General features: G+C 37.6%; 1 protein-coding gene across 1 annotated transcript in view; it reads right to left on the bottom strand.

The window, feature by feature from the left end:
* Positions 1–2,132: 2,132 nt before the first annotated feature.
* Positions 2,133–19,017, bottom strand: part of RGS21 (regulator of G protein signaling 21) — a 33,719-nt gene continuing 16,834 nt past the window's right edge. Inside the window, exon 4 of the mRNA XM_004706658.1 lies at positions 2,133–2,336. Within this exon, the coding sequence (XP_004706715.1) occupies positions 2,133–2,336 (204 nt within the window). The remainder of the gene's footprint in view (positions 2,337–19,017) is intronic.

The raw sequence follows: 19,017 nt of genomic DNA, 5'->3' as shown, positions 1-19,017 counted from the left end.
TTGACAACCCTAGTTGCACAGGCACCAGCCAGCATCGACTGCTTCCAGGTGGTGAAGGCTTTGCTCGTGGCGACTTAATACCAGGTAGGAAAAAAAGAAGTTGAGAGGCAATGACTGATGAATGTAACAGCTTGCTCTGTGATACCAAGAGAGACAATTACTGAACATGCAGTCTTGTGCTATAGTACAAGACAGAGTTTGAATATTCTCCATAAGGAGACAGTGAGAATGTCGACAAGAGCTTGGGTATTGGAGATTAATAAAGCTTCAGATTTCCCGGACCCAGCTCACCCAGGGGTGGGCTGCTGAGGGAGCCGCAAGGAGCTGTTGGGGCTCCTTTAGAGAAGCCTTGTCCTCACCAGCTCTGCTCCCGAGGGCCTCTGTGAGTCCAGAGGGAACCGAGTAGTCTTTCTTTTCGTGTCTGAAAAGAAAGGTCTACTTTTAATTACAGGCTCCTCCTAGCTTTGAGTCTTTTCGTTTCTGGGAGCAATTTAAAATGTTCCATTTGATAGACTAAATTAAAGCTGGGGCCCTCTGGAGTAAACGTGGAGAAGAATATAGCGATTTCCCCCATGTGAATCATATACCGTATGACGCGTTGTTTCAGAACCAGTTTTGTATTGTGCTTCCTTTAAAAAACTGTGCATCTGATCAGGCCCTGTGCCGTTTGCATGTGTTAAATGTTCAATACTCTGGATTAAAAAGGAGTAAATTTTTGGCTTTCAGATGTATGGTTTGTGGACATATAAGTAAGTCATGCAATGAGGGGGCTTCATAAAGTTTGTGGGAAAAATGGGATTGAAAAATAATGAAACATGTCATGATGTTTTTGAAGCCCTCTCATATTTTTCCTCCAGTGTTTAATGTTTAAATAATCTCCAAGATAGGGATATCAATAAGATAAATAAAATAAAATGGAAATATGGAAGATTTGTTGAATAGTAATAGTTCTAACATAAACAATTTGACATTTAAATATCCATACTAATCATATGACATTTAAATACAGATATAAACAATTTTGGAGATATTATAAAATAAATGCATCAAAATGTTTTCTCTTAGTTTTATAAATAATCGCAATTAGGCCCCAGAGCATCACCATGTGACAGAATAGACGTGTCCCACAAGGCTCCACCGGCCGTGTCAGAGCAGATTGCCAGGTCTATGGGTCACAGGTCTCCTGCAGTGCCACGGGACTTGCTCAATATGCCAACCTTGCACTTTACAAACAAGCACTTAATCTTTGCACTACCGGCCTTCCTTTACAGCCAGTACCAGTACTTAATAAGTGACTAGGATAGCAATTTAACTACACAATTATTTTAAATAGCTCATGCTGCCATACTTTTAATTTTTGGAATTATTCAGACTTGTCTATACTCCATATTCCTCTTTATCACTTTATATATTTTTTGAGACAACAGAATCCTTCTTCAAACTCAAGATCCTTTACTTACTGACATGTGCCTATGGTGATGCCATTGAATTGAACCAAGTGATTTGTTGTTGTTGTTGTTAAAGTTTGACTCATGATGTTTTAAGGCCTACATATAAATATATGTGTGTGCTGGTGATTTCTACTTAATTAATGTGAGTCCTTAGTCAGTTATATAGCTAACACTTTATAACATAGTTTATCTTGCTCGTAGAGGAATAGTTAAATAAATTAAATGGAAGGTTGTGTTTCAGCTCAGAATTTCTCTTTTCACAGAAGTAAGGTTTTGAATAATGCAAATGGCGTTTAAACTCACGTATCTGATGCTAAAGAGTCTCCCACACTGCAACATAACAATATATAGCTCTTTGAATTTATAATGCCATAAAAAAATCAACTTATGGCTTAAGAGTATATTATATCTCTGTAAACCCCTTCTGTCCACTTCAAGTAGGAGATGCTTAAGGAGCTGGGGACAATGAATAAATTCTAAACAAATGATTTAGAAATTCAGGTTTGATATACAAAAATTTAATTTTTTCGTTTCATTGAAATGTTTTGTAAACTCTAAAATGTGTATGTTGTCACAGAATTTTTTTAATAGCCTATAAATATAGTGATTTAGAGTTGATCTCTTCCATTACTTATTTCCCCCCAAATTATACCCTGGTAATTAGCTTATAATTTACCTTCTTCACAAGAAAGGAAGCCATTTTTTATGATTTCCAACCTGTTGAGTATTTACCAGTTTCTTATAAATCTCTGACTTTAAAAATCGAGGGAAAGAATCCTTGGCCATGAGACTATAGATTAATTTCTGAGCCTCATCAAAGCATTTGAGCGTTGGTTCTGCAATGTTCTTTGAGATGAGGTCCCTGGTACTGAAGTCAATGTTAATCTGTAGAAAAGAAGGTTGCATATTATAGGATTAGTTTAATCAATGAGCACGGTTTACACAGGTGAGAAACACACATGCTATTGGAATTTTTTTTCAAACACAAAGCTGATCTGATGCAAATCAGCTAAATGGTCATTCATCCACTCATTGTACAGACTGTAGAGTACATACTATTATTTAATTATGTCCTAGGTGGTTTAAAGGGCTGGCACTGACAGAGGACAGAGTTCAAGCATTATTTTTGAATTTTTTAATGGCAAAGTTAAAAAAGAACTTTGATCTTTATAGCTAAAATGCACTTTGCATAGGTCAAATTTTAACTTGAATTTACTAGGCTGATTTCCAGCACCCTATAGATAATCTCTATACCTTCATGTATGTTTCCTCCAACTTTGTGCTACTTTGTATTTCTTCTTGTTCACCCAAATAGTATGTATGTGCATGCACATATGCATGTGTGTATGTATCCATCCACCCACATATACATACATACATACATACATACATACATATATACATACATACATACACACACCTGTCCTTGCCCCATTGCTACTATTATGCCATATTTTGTATGCGCTGGAAACCACTACCTGCGATTATGCTAAATGTCCTAGACAGTCCTACAGGACAGTATCTCTTTAATTGACTAATTCTATCTACCATCTAAAATGTCTTCTGAAAAGCTGAAAAGTTTCTATTGAGGATAGCTAAGTTAAACTGAAAATATTGATGCACAAAAGAGATGTGAATCTTAAAGTTCACTGAGGTGGGTGCTCTGTTTGTCTTAGTCATCATTCTGTTTTCCAACACTTAGCAGAATACCTCGTATTATAATAGGCAGGCAGTACTTATTTGTTGAATAGAATGAAAAGAATCTCTTAGAAAATATGCTGGAATGTTGAGTGGTCAAAGAAACACCTGTTCAGCTGCATTGAATTGAGGATAGAAGATACGCCGGCGGAGCTGCAATTAAATCTCTCTTCAATATCTTGTTCATGTGTATATGACTCAAACAAATTCATCTTCAATTTCTTCCTTATACAGGTGAACAGTAATAGTTGCTCTCTAAAAGTGTTATTGTAAGTATGTATAAGATAAGGAATTTTAAGTATTATTAGTTTTGATTTAGGAATAATAATAGAAAAAAGAATCTTTTTTAGAAATGTGAAGCAAAGATCATCAAAAGACCAATATTGCTCATGAATATTTTCTTTCTTTAGTAATTCTAATTTCAGACTAAAGATTGGAATTTTATTATTTTGATTACCTTCTTTGTTCCCTTGTTAAAATTTGTGGCCATAACTCTTTTTATAAAAATTTAAGAATATAAGTTAAGTGTGAATTTATAATTCAGGTGTTAAAAAGATGTCACTTCCATTAGACGTCAGACAATGCTGGAAAATAGAAAGACTTCGGGGTTTCACTCATTTCAAACCTGTGCTCTATCACTTGTGACCTTGGGGGACTTGCCTTATGTGTCTGTTTATCCATCTTTAAACTTCTGATAGGTCTTGACTCAGACTTGTTAGAATGAAAACGAGATAATCCATAGGAGCCTCTATTCTGAGCCAACGTGTCGCTGAGTAGTCCAAATGGTTAAAAGCACTACTACTCCCACCCCAAATAGCTTTCTATCCACCCAGAACTGCTTTGAAGACAGGACTGGCAATCTGCTTCTGAGAGGTCAGAGTTTGACAACCTTTGGGGCAGGTGTACTCGGTACAAGTGCTGTTATTGTTAGGTGCTGTCCAGCGACTCTGAAGTCATAGTGTCCACACAGTCACAGACAAGCGTAGAAGGAGATGCTGCTGGGTCCTGCACCATCTCACAATTGTTAGGTTCGAACCATTGTTACAGTCACCATGCCCATATAGCTCCTTGAGGGTCTTCTTTGTTGGCTAACCCTCTACTTTACCAGGTAGGGAACAGTCTCTCCTGATAACATATCCAAAGTACATGAGATGAAGTCTTGCCATCCCCACTTCTAAGGAGCATTCTGGGTATATTTCTTCCAAAACAAACATGTCTGTATTCTGGCAGTTCAGGGCACTTCCCATATTCTTCAGCATCACCGTCATTCAAATACATTGATTCTCCTCATCTTACTTTTTAATTGTCCACCTTTCATACGCATCTGATGTGACTGAACATACGATGACTTGGGTCAGAACACCTTGGCCAGCTGATTTGTAATTGGTCATTTGAATTCTTAATGGTTGCTTTGCTGAACATTGAATGTGGAGCCAAAAAAGAAAACCCTTGTCATCGCTCCGTTCATCATGATGCCGTCTGTTGGTCTGGTTGTTAGGCTTTGATGACACTGCCTTTTCATTCACGCTGAAGGCGGCAGTCTGATTGTCATCAAGAAGCACTTCACGTCCCTCATTTTCAGCAAGCAAGACTGTGTCATCTGTCTATACCACAAGTAGTTAATAGCCTTCATCAAATCTTGATCACCCTGCCCAGCCCTTAGATTGTCTTCAGCATACAGATTGAGTAAGTATGGTGAAAGGATGCAAACCTGGTACACACCTTTTTCTTTTAATTATATCTCTTTGTTCTGTTTGGATGACTGCCACTTGGTCCATGTGCCGGTTCCACATGAGCACAAGTGTTCTTGAATCCATAATTTGTTATGGTCCACATATTTGAATGCTTTTACATAGTAAATAAAACAGAAATAAGCATCTGTCTGGTATACTCTATTTTTCAGCCAAGATCCATCTGACATTCGCAAAGATAATCCTTGTTCTGTGTCTTATTCTAGCAACTTTTTCGTGATGTCCTACTGCAATGATTTTTAAAATTTTACTTGCATGTGATATTGTGTTTGATAATTTCCACATTCTTTTGAATCACATTTCTTTGGAATAAACACATATATGAATCTCTAAGAGCTTGTTGAAACTTTAAAGTTGACATTTCCTCAATTCCTGGGGCCTTGTTTTTGCCGAATGCCTTCACTGCAGCTTCGAATTCGTTCTTCAATATCTTTGGTTCTCAATCATGTGCTACCTCTTGAAATGGTGACATGTCTGCTAGCTCTTTTCGGCACAGTACCTTTGTGTGTTCTTCCTATCTTCTTTTGGTGCTTCATGAATTATTCATTATTTTGCTGATAGAATCCTTCAACATTGCAATTTGAGGCTTGAAAATTTTCCTTATATATTCCAGCTAGTGTAATTCTAAGCCTCCCTTTTTAATAAAAGAAAATGGAGTTTTAACTGTACACACGAAGTCTCCATGAATCAGAATGGCAACTAACAGCAACATTTGCAGCCAAATGTCACTTATGTTTGGGAAATATATCCAACAAGTAAAGAAATAGTATTAGGATAAATTTAAACTAGGAAGATGATAAGCAACTCCTTCTTGCCAGATAAACATTCTGGCAGAAAAATCAACAAATGTCAAATCTCTGGGACCAGTCAGACTCTGCTGGCAAGTTGGAAGAGCAGTTATGATGGGAGATACAAGGTTAAAGGGCTAGGAAGGCAGGATCTATGATGGGGTTGGAAACGAAAGTGTAGCACAATTCCTGTAGATCTTATATGCTACTGTAAAGACTTCCTATTTTTCAAGAAAACACAATTGAAAGACAGTGAAGACGTTAAGAAGGAAAGTGGCACAATTTAGTGAATGGATCTGTTACTGTCCAGTGTGGTGCTTCTTAGTGGGAGTCAAGAAACAGTGGTGATTATCAAATCTCCGAGCTATTTTTATACATCTACCAAAGTGTTTCTCACAAGCCTTTGTGTTGTGATGATTTGATAACACAGGATCCTTATTTCCTTCTTTAACAGCAATTTTAGCTTTTTAACAACATCATTAGGCATCTATCTAACTTTGTATCCCCCATAACAGTAATTATAGTGATTTGCTTTTCTTATGCATTCATTGGATAAACTTTCCTTGACAATAATGAGAGCATGTTCTTTGTACATAATGATAGATTAATATTATTAGTAGTAGTAAGAGGAGAAATGTGTGATTAAACTGAACACCAGTGATAACTACTCTGTCCTATTTTAAAAGTCCAAACCCTTGGTTTTGCTACACAATGTGCCCCCCACCCCTACTTTTTTCTCCCTTCTCCTGTGCACTGGATTCCCATCAAGTTATGTTTCTTTACCTTAAATTCCTTGTATTTTCCCATCTGTGAATATCTTTTTATGCCATTAATCTAATTGAAAATCATTACCTAAGTCTTTCATAGTCCTTCAGGCTCCATTCAAATAACATATATCACAGGAAGTTTATTTGTGGAATTTTTTAAGACTCTCAATGGATTTTGCACTACTGATGTAACATTTACAGGCTGGGCATCCCTCACCGCCTTCCACAATATAAAAATTCAATAAATAATAATTGTACAAATAAAGTGCAAAAACTTTTCTGGATTTAATCCAAACAATGTTAAAACTTTAATGATGATTAACTCTTCTACTTCAGCGTATTAATATTGTTATTGAAGTATAATAAGTTTGTATTTCTGACTTATCCTTCTCATTTTTCTGATTTCTTTTGTGTTCTTACCAAGGAACTGTCAGCAGCAGCTATTGATAGTTAAATGATGAGCAGATGCACAGTTGCCAAGGGAAAATCCTATGATGTGCCTTAGCAATTCTGCTTAATGTCAATGGCAAAATATCACACCCACATGTTTGTATAAATCTCATGATTTTTCTCCCAATTGCTCAGCTCAAACATGTGACTCATCTCTGATACCTCTTTGTATCCCTGATCTCTTAATGTGTGTATGTATTGAATTCTGCTGTTCATTGGTAATTTCACAATGTCTTTTTTCATTCTCGTGCGTCCTCGTCAGGATAGACTTGGACAAGCCCTTATTACAACTACCTTTGATTCTGACTCATCACGACCCTGTGGGACATGGTCGAACTGTCACAGACACTTTCTAACAAGGCAATATTTACAGAAGGAAATAGTCACATTTCCTCCCACAGAGAATCTAATGTTTCAACTGCCAACCTTTTATACAACAGCTGAGCACTTTAATGTCTGTGCCACCAGGACTCCCTTATAACCTAATTATACTCACTTAATTTTCAAAAGGTCATGATACCTGAGAACAATAAGAAAAAATTTAAGCAAGAAAATGATGTAAATATATTTTTAAATGTACCCCAGCCTGACATGTGGTGAAATGGCCAGATGTTAATAAATATTTAGAAGATCCTATCAGAAGGTACAGTCAAAAATGATATGAGTTAGGCTGGGTAACATTGAGGAGAATTAAAGAATGTTGATAAATTTCCAAGATAGTCAAGAGCTCATGATTGATTAATTATGAGCAATGGTGAGAGAGAAGATCTCTGGGAATAGCTGGATTTTAGATATATTCTGAATAAAGAGGTACAGAAAGTGATGATGGATTTGGATGCGGAGTAGAAGATAAAAGGAATTAAACATGATAGACAAGTATTTAGCGAAGGGAACTGGAAAAATGGAGCTACCATTAACTGAGACGGAGAGAAGGTGGGTGGAAGAACGTCTGACGAGTATCAGGACTCCGAGGTGCTCTGTTAGTTAGGCTGCCTTTTTAAAGCCACAAAACAGAATGAAGTCATGATCCAGTGAGCGCAAACAAACACAAACGGGGGCCCCTTCCTTTGACTGCAGCGGGGATTGGATGATGATTTTTTATCTGTTATTGAAGCATTGCTGACCCTTGGAGCATCCTGTATTACAGAGTAGGACTCCTTCACAGGCTTTTCTTGACTGTAATCTTAAGGGACATCACCTGATTTCTTCCCTGTCACTTCTAGGTGGATTCTAACAGTCAACCTTTGGGTTAGCCATCCAAAGCGAACTATTGTACATTTGGAATCTTTGGGTTAGGAGTAGAAACTGCAAAATGAATTGTTAAAGAGCAATCTCTAAGGAAGGAGGATACGCCATCCTTGAATACAATTCATTTCTCCCCAATTACTTGAATAAAGGATGAGTGATCAACTCAAATATTCCTGAGAACTCAATTCAGATGAGGTGTTAGAATACCCTTTCAAGAGTGTCTTCTATTTTCTTCTGGATTCCTTTGCATGTTTAGTAACAGGGGGGAAAACAGCTAAACAATTAAGCCTAATATATGTACTGGTAAATAAATTCATCGGATATAATTAATCCTGGGAACATATCTATAAGCTGGAACCCAAAGTTTGCACTTATCTTAAATTTGCTTTTTGTTTGCATTTTAACAAAGATACTTCTGTAAATTTCTGCCTCAAAAATTCAGATGGAGGCCATGGGCCCAGTTGGAGTAAGCGGCAGCGGATCCCTTTCAGGTGGTGATATTCTAGAGATTCATAACATTTGCAATTGTATTTAACTGCCGGCAGCTTCAGGGAAGTTTAGACTTTGTTGAGCATTTCAAAGTCTTTTAGTTAGAGGCCAAAGAACGAACATGGTGTCAATTAATTACATAAACATCAGTTATAAATACATTATTTGCTGATATAAATCAAAACTCAAACTCGTGCCATTGAATCCGTTCTGACTCCCAGGTCCCCTCTAGGACAGTGTACAACTGCCACTGCAGGTTTCCAGGGCGGCGCATCTTCCTCTGATGGCGGACCTGGGTGTTCAAAGTGCTGACCTGGTGGTTGGCAGCTGAGCACATACCCCGTTGTGCCACCAGGGCTCCTTTTTTTCATCGCTATAGTCAATTTTAATTTGTTTTAAGCTTCAGGATATCTGAGAAACAAAATATTTCAATGCGTAATTTTCAAAAGGTCGCGAATTATCTTAGAGAGTTGAGATTTCAACTCCGCCAACCATCAAAGACAACCTCTCCACCCAGCCCACACACAAGACTTACAGTGTGTTTCTTAAAAATAACAGCTGCCGGGCCGTCACAGGCTTTAACATTCTGCCAATTTTGGAAAGGGCTTGCCATGGCTGACTCTGACAACATCCCTTCTATTAAAATGATTGATTCCTGAATTACATTGGAGTCATTATTAAAATCTTGTAATAACACTATAGGCTACTTTAATATCCAGGTGATTTTGTTAACTAGAGTGCATGCAGGCCTAATTCCTTTTTTCTGTCCCAGAAGTTTAAGATCACCCTTGACTTTCATTCTGTGGAATCGTCAAGGTTGATGTTTGCCCATGCAGTAACTCATGGCGCCAAACTCAAGTCCCACTCCCAATCGCCCCTCCCCATGGACATACTAGACCTTAAAGAATTTTTAATAATGTTTACTGTCAATTTTAAACATAAAACAATATGCGAATTGTTTTAATTGCTTAGCTGTACTAGTTATTAGATAACATGAATACTAACAAAATAGCTTTGTAAATGCTTTCTACATTGAACTACATTTGTAGGTACACTTTTCTTAGGAAATAAATGGAAAGATGAATTGATTTTTCTCCTAGCCCTATTCTCACCAGACGTCACTCACCAGATGGCGCTCTGCTTTACTTCACCAGGCAGGGCTAGAGCTGCCGTTTTCAAATCACACGTTTGTGGCAGCCTTGTGAGGAGCGACTCCATTGTCACCATTCTGAAATGGCACGTGCTCGCTCTACATCTGCGTCACCATTTGTTAATAGTCCTAAAACTTTAAACATTGTTTACTGCCATTGCCCACTCACCACACTGCACTATAGTGCAAACACAACTTTCAATGGAATGTGGAAATGAAAAACTAGTGTGTGATTCACTTTTTGAGATATTCAATTGATTATAGCAGTCCTACGGATGCCAGCTCTTCACTATCAAAAAAGTTATTGGTAAAGATTTAGAAATACTGATTGCTACAATATTGTTACGGAAACACTGGGAAAGTAAGCAAAAACCAACATCTATTAACACAATGGCCATAATGAAACCAACAGAGGATGCTTGTAAGTGAATGAAGACAAAACCACGTGATCTGAAGTGTCCTTATAACTGAGTCATAATGACAGCTCTGGCCAAAGCACATGAGACAGTTCAAAAATTCATTAGCATAGAACTTTCATCCTGGTACGTGTTTTGATACATGAAAGTGGGGACTCTTACACATATTTTTTATTGCATACAAAATTTTATTGTAGCTAAGTACAGGTATATTTTTATATTAAAAACATTGTACAAAATTGTACAAAAATTGTGTAGACCCCAGGATCCTAAACTTACTTGCCCTAAATGTCTTAGAAAAAAAAACCTCACTTAGTGAACCCCTGGTAATTAAAAATATTGCGCTATCATCCAAAGTCTAGGATAAAGTGTAGGTATCTACTTTTTCCAGCACACTCCCCCTCCCCTAGACTGGCCAGCACCCCTAAGAGGCAGCTTCACCCACTTTGAGGAAGGTTGGCATATATAGAGTCATTTTGTGTGAGTAGGCATCGACTCAATATCAATGAGTTTTGATTTTGATAATTTATACCTTCGCAGTGAGGCCATTGCTTTCCATAAACTATTTTAGCAGGAAGCATCCATTTTAAAGTGTACTTGTTGCCGCTCTTGTTAACCTAAACCATGCCTTATATATTTTCACATAATTTGAATGAAAATTTCCAATTCTGCTCTGAAATTCAAATGAAATAGCCTTTCTTAATTTAGAACGGATAGTGTAGCAGGCGACTGTCATTATGCAAAGGATGTGTGCATGCATATGAAAGAAATGCCTTACTTAAAGTGATGTAGGCAGCGTCTGAGGGCTCATTCACCACAGTGCTGAAATATTATTCAAATTAAAGCCATCTATAATCATCACTTGCATTGTAGGGAAAAATGTAGCTAATTGCTATTAACGCCTTCAGTATTGGCTCATTTTTTACATAATGAAATGCAAACAAATATTCTCTAACCTATGCTTAAGGGCTGGCTATTGGAGTTGAGAACTGCACAGTTTGAAGCACCTAGAAGAAACCCTGCCCCTAGAGGACGATATCCTTTTGTTACCATTAGCTCTGGAGACAGAAATAGATGTTAACACCTTGAATTGGACAAGAGAAATGAATGACATAGAATTCAGAACCAGCTTGATTAATTAGACAAGTAGTCAAAGGAAGATGCAATTGAATAGAAACCTGATTCCCCTCCAGTTTCTGTGGTGATAAAGATGACACATATAAATTCATAACATTTATGGATTGTTAAAAAATAGGTGTACAAAAGCTGAAGTCATGCTGAAGCAGCTGAAAAGGACTAAGATTGACTAGTTTCTTTCATCAACTCCAACATGCTATTGCAAGGCTATTTTAAATAGTGTTAGGAAGTGGGATAGTTTTCAAAAAACAGGAGAGCTCCTTGTTTTTGTGTTGATATGCTGCATCTTCCCCCCAGATATGACTGCAGATTGCTAGAAGAAATATTCCTGCCACTTTTTTTCCTTCTAATACAATATATTTGGATCTGGGCTTCATAGTTCACGATGTTATAAAAAACACAGAGAGCATGGTACTAGAGGGTAAGAGAAGCGACTCATTCTTGGCTATGAACTAGGACATGTGAACTTTACCATGGCACCACAGAAGAAAGGCCTGGTGATCTGCTTCAGCAAAGAATGTAGCCAAGAAAATCATATAGCGCTTAGTTCCTCTCCATAACACGCAGGATCAGTATGAACATGATTGCCCTTTTGACAGTGGTGTCTTCTTTTGTTTGTTTGTTCAGGTTTTGTTATGAAAAGAGAAAGAAAATTCTGAAAAATAACAGATAGACCGTGTCAAGATGATTATAAGCTTCTCTCTTTATTAAAAACATAAAAATTCCCTGGCTATGTTGAAAACACTTGGAATAATTAATAGATCAAGGGAATGGAATTAAAGATGAAAGAGTCGACATTATAACAGATCCAAATGAAATGAAAAAGAATAGCTAGTACTATAAATGACTACACTTTAATGCATTTGAAAGCCCAGAAGCAATGGACAAATATCTAGAAATACACCATCTATCCAAGTTATCGCAGACAGATGTAGAAAACCGCAACAAATCCACAACAGAAGGAAAAATAGAACAGGCCATCAGAAAACGTTCAAGTAAGGGAAGGTCAAGAGCAGGTGGCTCCACAGAGGCATTCTACTATGCATCTGGAGAAGAGTTGCCACCAGTTCTACCCAGAGTCTTTCAGAATAGAGAAAAAGACAGCGACTTTCCACACTAATTTTAGGAAGCGCACCATCTAAGTGAGCATCACCCTGATACCGAAATCAGGCAAAGATCCCTCAAGGGCAGGAAAAAAAAACAAAACAAAACAGAAGAACCATTGTGAGCAGGGTGCAGAACCAGGCAGTGTTTCTTTCTGATGAACCTGGGGCATTAGGAGTCAGAACTAACTCTGTGGCACCTCACACTAAAGGCAAGATTCAATCCCACCTCAATCCTCTCCATTAGTTTAGCAGAGCACTCCCTCCAAAATGAGACTATAACCATCGGCATAGAGTTCAGAATTATAATACATCATGTAAGGAATTGTGGCCGGAAGGCTTATAATAATTGACTACATCTCATTAGCTTAATTGGTAATGAATATCTGCCTTGAGCATGTATTGTGCTCTCTCTCTCTCTCTCTTTTGAATAACGTATATTCTACAAAGAGAGGACATTAGAATAGACCCTGGGAGTACATTACAAACACTTTCGTTCACAAAAATGACACTAGTGCCCATCTGACATTGATGGTACGTAGAATTTCCATTACAAGATTTTTCAGAGGGACATGAAAGGACAATAATTTGATGACACAGAAGAGGAGAAGAAAAAAACAAGGGAGTTGCTGTCAGTCATTCAAACAGATGAGTTTGAAAAATATTTCCAAGAATGGGATCTCAGATTTGACAAATGTATTACGTGTAATGGAGAGTACTTTGAAAGTGATAATGCTGTTTTGTAAAAAGTGTAAATACATAGCTTTGGGTGAAAAAAAATAGATGGGAATTTTCTCAACAAAATCCAGGCTTGTATATTCCAACAGCATGTCAAAACAATAATACGCTATGATCAATTAGGATTCATGCCAGGTAATCAAGGATTGTTCAACATAAGAAAAACAATTAATGTGATATTCCATTTAAACACTATAAAGGAAAAGAACCACATATTCAAATCAACATATGCAGAAAAGGAATTTGACACTATCCAACACTCATTTCTAATAAAAACATTTAACAATATAAAGGCAGAGGGAAAATTTCTCAACACAATAAAGGCCATTTATGAAAAACCGTGGTTTTCCGTAAAGGTGGCATCACGCTCAAAGGGGAAAACGGGAAACCCTTTCCCTGTGATTGGGAATGAGGCAAAGATCATCCCGGTCACCACTCTTATCCAATATCATGCTGGAGGTCTTAGCAAGCACCACCAGATAAGAAACAGAAATAAACAAAATACAACTGGAAAAGAAAAAGGGAAACTCACTGTTTGCAGATGATATTATTTTATACGTGTAAAAATAATATCAAAGACTTCACAAAAAGATTGCTGGGAACAATTGAGAGATTCAGTAATGTGGCAGGATATAAGAATAACACACAGAAAGCAATTAGATTCCTGTATGTCAGCAAAAAGACCTATGAAAGAAACAATACAATTTACAATTGCCACACAAATCATGAAATGCTTAGGAATAAACCTCACCAAAGAAACAAATAACTGACACAAACACACACCCCCTAAAAAAACTATAGATCATTATTCTAAGAAATCAAAAGAGACTTGAACAAATGGAGGAAAATCCCATGTTGACGGATAAACTCCCTATCATCAAGTCAATTTGGATTCACAGTCACCCAATAGGACAGGGTAGAACTGCCCATGGGTTTCCAAAGCAGTAATTCTTTACAGGAATAGAAAGCTCCATCCATCTCGTGAAGGGGCTGGTAGTTTTGGACTGCAGACCTAACAGTTAGTAGTTCAACACATAACCCCCTTGGCCACCAGGGCTCTTAGGTTCATGGGCAGGAAGGCTTATTATTGTGAAACTATCAGAACTACCAAAAATAATCTATGAACACATTGTAACTTTGGTCTACATCCTAAAGTCATTAAGAATAATGAAAGAGGTGACCTCATGTTACCCCACCTTATAACTTATTACACCACCACAGTAGTCAAAGGAACCTGTATAGGTACTAGTATAGTGATAGATACACAGATCAATGAAACATATTAGAAAATGCATAAATAAATCCATCCATCTACAGACAATTGGTCTTTGACAACGTACCAAAAATTATTAAATGGGAAAGAAAGACCCTCATCAATACATTTTGGTAGCAAAATTGATCTCCTGTTCAGAGGAATGAAACAAGAAAAAAAACAACCCTCATGTACAAAAATAAACTCAAGATGCATTGAAGAACTAAATGTAAATCCCAGAGTTACGAAGACCATCGATGAGAAAATAGACACACACGAAGTGCCCTGGTGCAGGGCTTAGACATACCACCAAATGTAATGAAGGAAACATACACAGGAGGAGACAAAACAGATGATTGTGAACTGCTAAAAGTAGGACATTCATATGCATCAAAAGACTTCACTGAAAGAGTAATAAAGAGAACACACAAACTGAGGAAAAAATTATTTAGCAGTGACACAAAGGACAAGAAACTAATATTAAAATCTAGAACACATTGCAATACCTCACTAAGAGAAAAACAAAAAATCACAGCAGAACAGTCTGACCACACCAGACCAGGTGCAGCACAAAGGGAGTGCAATGGAGCAGCAAGGGGAGCAAAGTAATGAATCCCAAGGAATCCCAAAAATGGACTCCCCCCCCCCCCCATGACTATCTATATAGGATAGGCAGTATAAATAACTCTGAGGAGAAAACAACGGGACCAATGGCTCTGGGGGGACATGGGAGAAGGGGAGGTGGTAGAAAGAAAGGGGAGAGCCAACAAACCCAGGGACAAGGGAACAACAAGTGATCTAAAATCGATGGCAAGGAGGGTGTAGAATGCCTGGTTGGGCTTGAGCAAGTGAAAGGTAGCTGAAAGGAATTACTGAAAGCTGAATCATGATTGAACATGATAGTTGGACAAGAGGCAAGTAAAAGGAAATAGAGGACAGAACTAGGCACCAAATGACATTTATAGAGGTATAAATACAGGCACATATATATGCAAATATATTTATATGTAATTACAGGGACATAGATCTATGTATATATATATATATATGTATGTGAAATATTAAGGTAGCTGACAGACATTGGGCCTCTGCTGAAGCCCAATGATCACTGAAGGCAAAATGGGTGCATAAGAAAAGTGGTCAAGAAAGCTGATGGTGCCTATCAAAAGCTATGGTATCTGGGGTCTTAAAGGGTTGAAGGTAAACAAGTGGCCATCTTGTGGAAACAAACAAAACCCACATGGAAGAAGCACGTCAGTCTCTACGATGATGAGATGTCAATGGGATCAGGTATCCAGCATCAGAAGACCCCTAAAAAAAATCACATCAATGCAAAAAATGGGGGGGAGGGACAGAATGGAAACCCAAAGCCCATCTGTAGACAAATGGACATCCCCTCACAGAAGGGTAACAAGGAAGGGATGCACCAGTTAGGGTGCAGTATAACACCGACAAAACATACAACATTTTTTAGTTCTTTAATGCTTCCTCCACCCCCCCCACCCCCCACCCCCGACTATTATGACCCCAGTTCGAACTTAAATATCTGGCTAAACCAGAGCGTGTACACTGGTACAGATAAGAGCTCTCTACAAATGGAACCCAGGACTGGGAGTAATGATACCATGAGGGTATGGGGAAGGTAGAGGAGAAAGGAGGAAATCATCACAATGATCGATGTATAAGTCCACCCCTACCCCCCTTCCTGGGGATGAACAACATAAATGTGGCTAAAGGGAGACAATAGTCAGTATAAGATATGAAAATAACAATAATTTATAAGTCATCAAGGGTTCATGAGGGAGGGAAGGTCAGGAAGTGAGGAAAAAATAAGGAGCTGATACCAAGGGCTCAACTAGCAAGGAAATCTTTTGAAAAGGATGATGGCAAGATATGTACAAATGTGGCTGACACAATGGATGTATGGGTTTTTATAAGAGCTGTAAGATCCCTTAATAAAAGTATTTAAAAAAAAAAAGAAGAAAAAAAATGGGCAAAAGCCCGAGGACACAATTCACCAAAAATGGCATTCAAAAGACTAATAAAGACATGAAAACAATACTCATGATCACAAGCCATTTGGGAAATGCAAATCAAAACAATGATGAGATAGGACCTTACACGAGCAATAACAACTCAATTAAAAAAGAAGAAAACAAAATGCTGAAGAGAGTGCAGAGAGATTGGAACTCTCATACAGTTCTAGTGGGTTTGTAAATTGTACAATCATGCTAAAAAGTGACATGGTGCTACATAAGACAGGTGGGAATAAAAATCACATATGACCCAGCAAGATCTCTGCTGAATATATGTCGCAAAGAAGTTGGAGACACAACACAAACAAATGCATGCTATTCACAAGAGCAAGAATTTGGAAACACTCCAAAAGCCCATCAGTAGAAGAATGGATTAGTGGGGGGAAAACCAAGTTTGGTACATTCACATAATGGAATAATATGCATTGCTAAAAACATTGGTGAAACTTGAATTTCCTCAAGACATGGACTTACCTAGAAAACATTATGCTGAATGAAGTTGTAATTATCATGTGAGACCAGTACTATAAGGCATTTCTTTTCAGATCATGTAATCATTTAATCTGGTCTCCTAAGCAATGGGTGGCAGGTCTTTCTAATCATGTTTAGGATTCATGTGTCATTCTCCTACTTGCACATTTAAAACCCACTTAGTCATAGGAACTCCTATCTCAGCTGGTGTCAGTTTTGTGTTTAGTAGAGAGATGGAAAGGACCAAATAGTTCCTGCCATAGAGCAATGTCCATGGTCACTCAAACCAATAAGTATTCCTACAATGGCATTCAGCAAGTTCCAATGAAAATTCATGAATGTGGGGGGAGGGGGGAGCAGATATGTCTGTCTCTGCGTATTTGATTTCACTTTTGTTAATTGATAAGCCAGGAGAGGTAACCTGCTGTTTAGGGGGGGGGGGGATTACCTTTACTGATATAAACCTCCAATGGAGAATTCACCCTGATCAATTCCCTGATCATGCATTTTTGACCAAGTTTCTATTTAGCCCATGGTGACCTAGGTCCTGTGTTATTAGCAACCTGGGATTTAGATTTTCTCTTTTTGAGTTGCACAACTTTCTTCACAGGCAACACCAGGAGGACACTATTAGCAAATCCCACCAAGTGAACCCATTTTAACTTAAACATATCGGTAGCAGACTAAAAGAATGGAAATACTCATTTGGACTTAAGAGTGAAATACTCTATTGTGGGAAGAAACAGATTACTTCTATCCCAAGGTCATGGATTTGGAAGTCATTGGACTTTGGTTCATATCTCAAGTTTTTAAGAGTGCCTATAATTGGCTACTTTAGACTATCATATGTTTGCTATTTTCATACTATTTTTGCTTTTCATAACATTTCTTAGTCCTGAAGTGGCCTTGGTGCTGAAGTTGTTACGGGTTGGGCTGCTCACCCCAAGGTCAGTAGTTCTAAACCACTGCTGCTCCGCAGAAGAGAGACAGCGTGTCTGGTAAACCCACACAGGGCAATGCAACATTGCCCTCTAGGCTTCCTCTGAGTTGCGTCAACCCTATGGAGGTGAACGTTTGTTTATTTGTTTTGTTTTTTTTGGGTTTTATTAGTCTTGATGATATAGTTTTGTTTAGTGAATGTGTGTTATTGCAATTTTTGCCTTGTGTCCAATCTTCATTGTTTTCATAAACAATGTTCATGCTTAAATCTGTACAAGTCAATAATCTGTGCATTTTACTTTAAAAAGTTTTCTGATATAGTGTTCTAAATTCTATATCATTGGTTAAATTACTTATATTATAGATAGGATGACCAAATACTTTGTGGGGTTACTTATATCATTTCTTAAGAAACTGACATTACTGTGTCTAAAGTGGGTTGGGACATACATAACCTGTAGATACAGGAATGAATGTTGAGCTCACACTTAATTTTAAGCCCTAACCAAAGAACAATTAGTTTTTATGTTTTCACCCTGTTGGATACCTGCCCCATGAAGTGATCACTGAAAACACGATGCTATTGCAAAGTGTGGTGAAGAAATCAGATGGTGCCAGGTTCTCAGAAAAAAATAGTGTTTGGAGACAAATATTTATCTGAAAATGCGGCCATTTAAATGTGGTATCAGCTAAATCTTCACTGAGAAACCAAGCGATCTAAGAATTATTGACAATAAAATTCAAGATCAGAAGGGGAGAGTTTATTAAAGCTTAAATTTTGAGCACTTTTTTGCACAAAGCTATGGGTGGAAGTATAAACCCCAAATCATTTACATAGCCCTCACATGGACTAAGCCTTTACTGAATTTTCTCAGTACATTGACCAAGGATGTGAATAGTCTTGTCTCCAAATAGAGTATATTATAAAACAGAGTACCATAGATATAGGTTTGTCAAAATTTAACATCTTACCATTTGCTTTTTCTTTTGACCCATTTTTAACTTTTCTTAGCTTTTTTACCTCCTGCTATCTCTTGAAGTTTTTCTGTGTTTTGTTGTTGCTGGGTGTTTTTAAAACAATAATTTTCTTTATTTGAAACACAGAGTCAATAAAGGTATTAAAAACAGTAATT

Source organism: Echinops telfairi, unplaced genomic scaffold, assembly GCF_000313985.2.
Source record: "Echinops telfairi isolate 266 unplaced genomic scaffold, ASM31398v2 ScPeMD7_7424;HRSCAF=8462, whole genome shotgun sequence".
In the NCBI taxonomy this organism is placed as follows: Eukaryota; Metazoa; Chordata; class Mammalia; order Afrosoricida; family Tenrecidae; genus Echinops; species Echinops telfairi.
The sequence above is the reverse complement of the archived record's forward strand: the minus strand, read 5'-3'. Positions and strand labels throughout refer to the sequence as shown.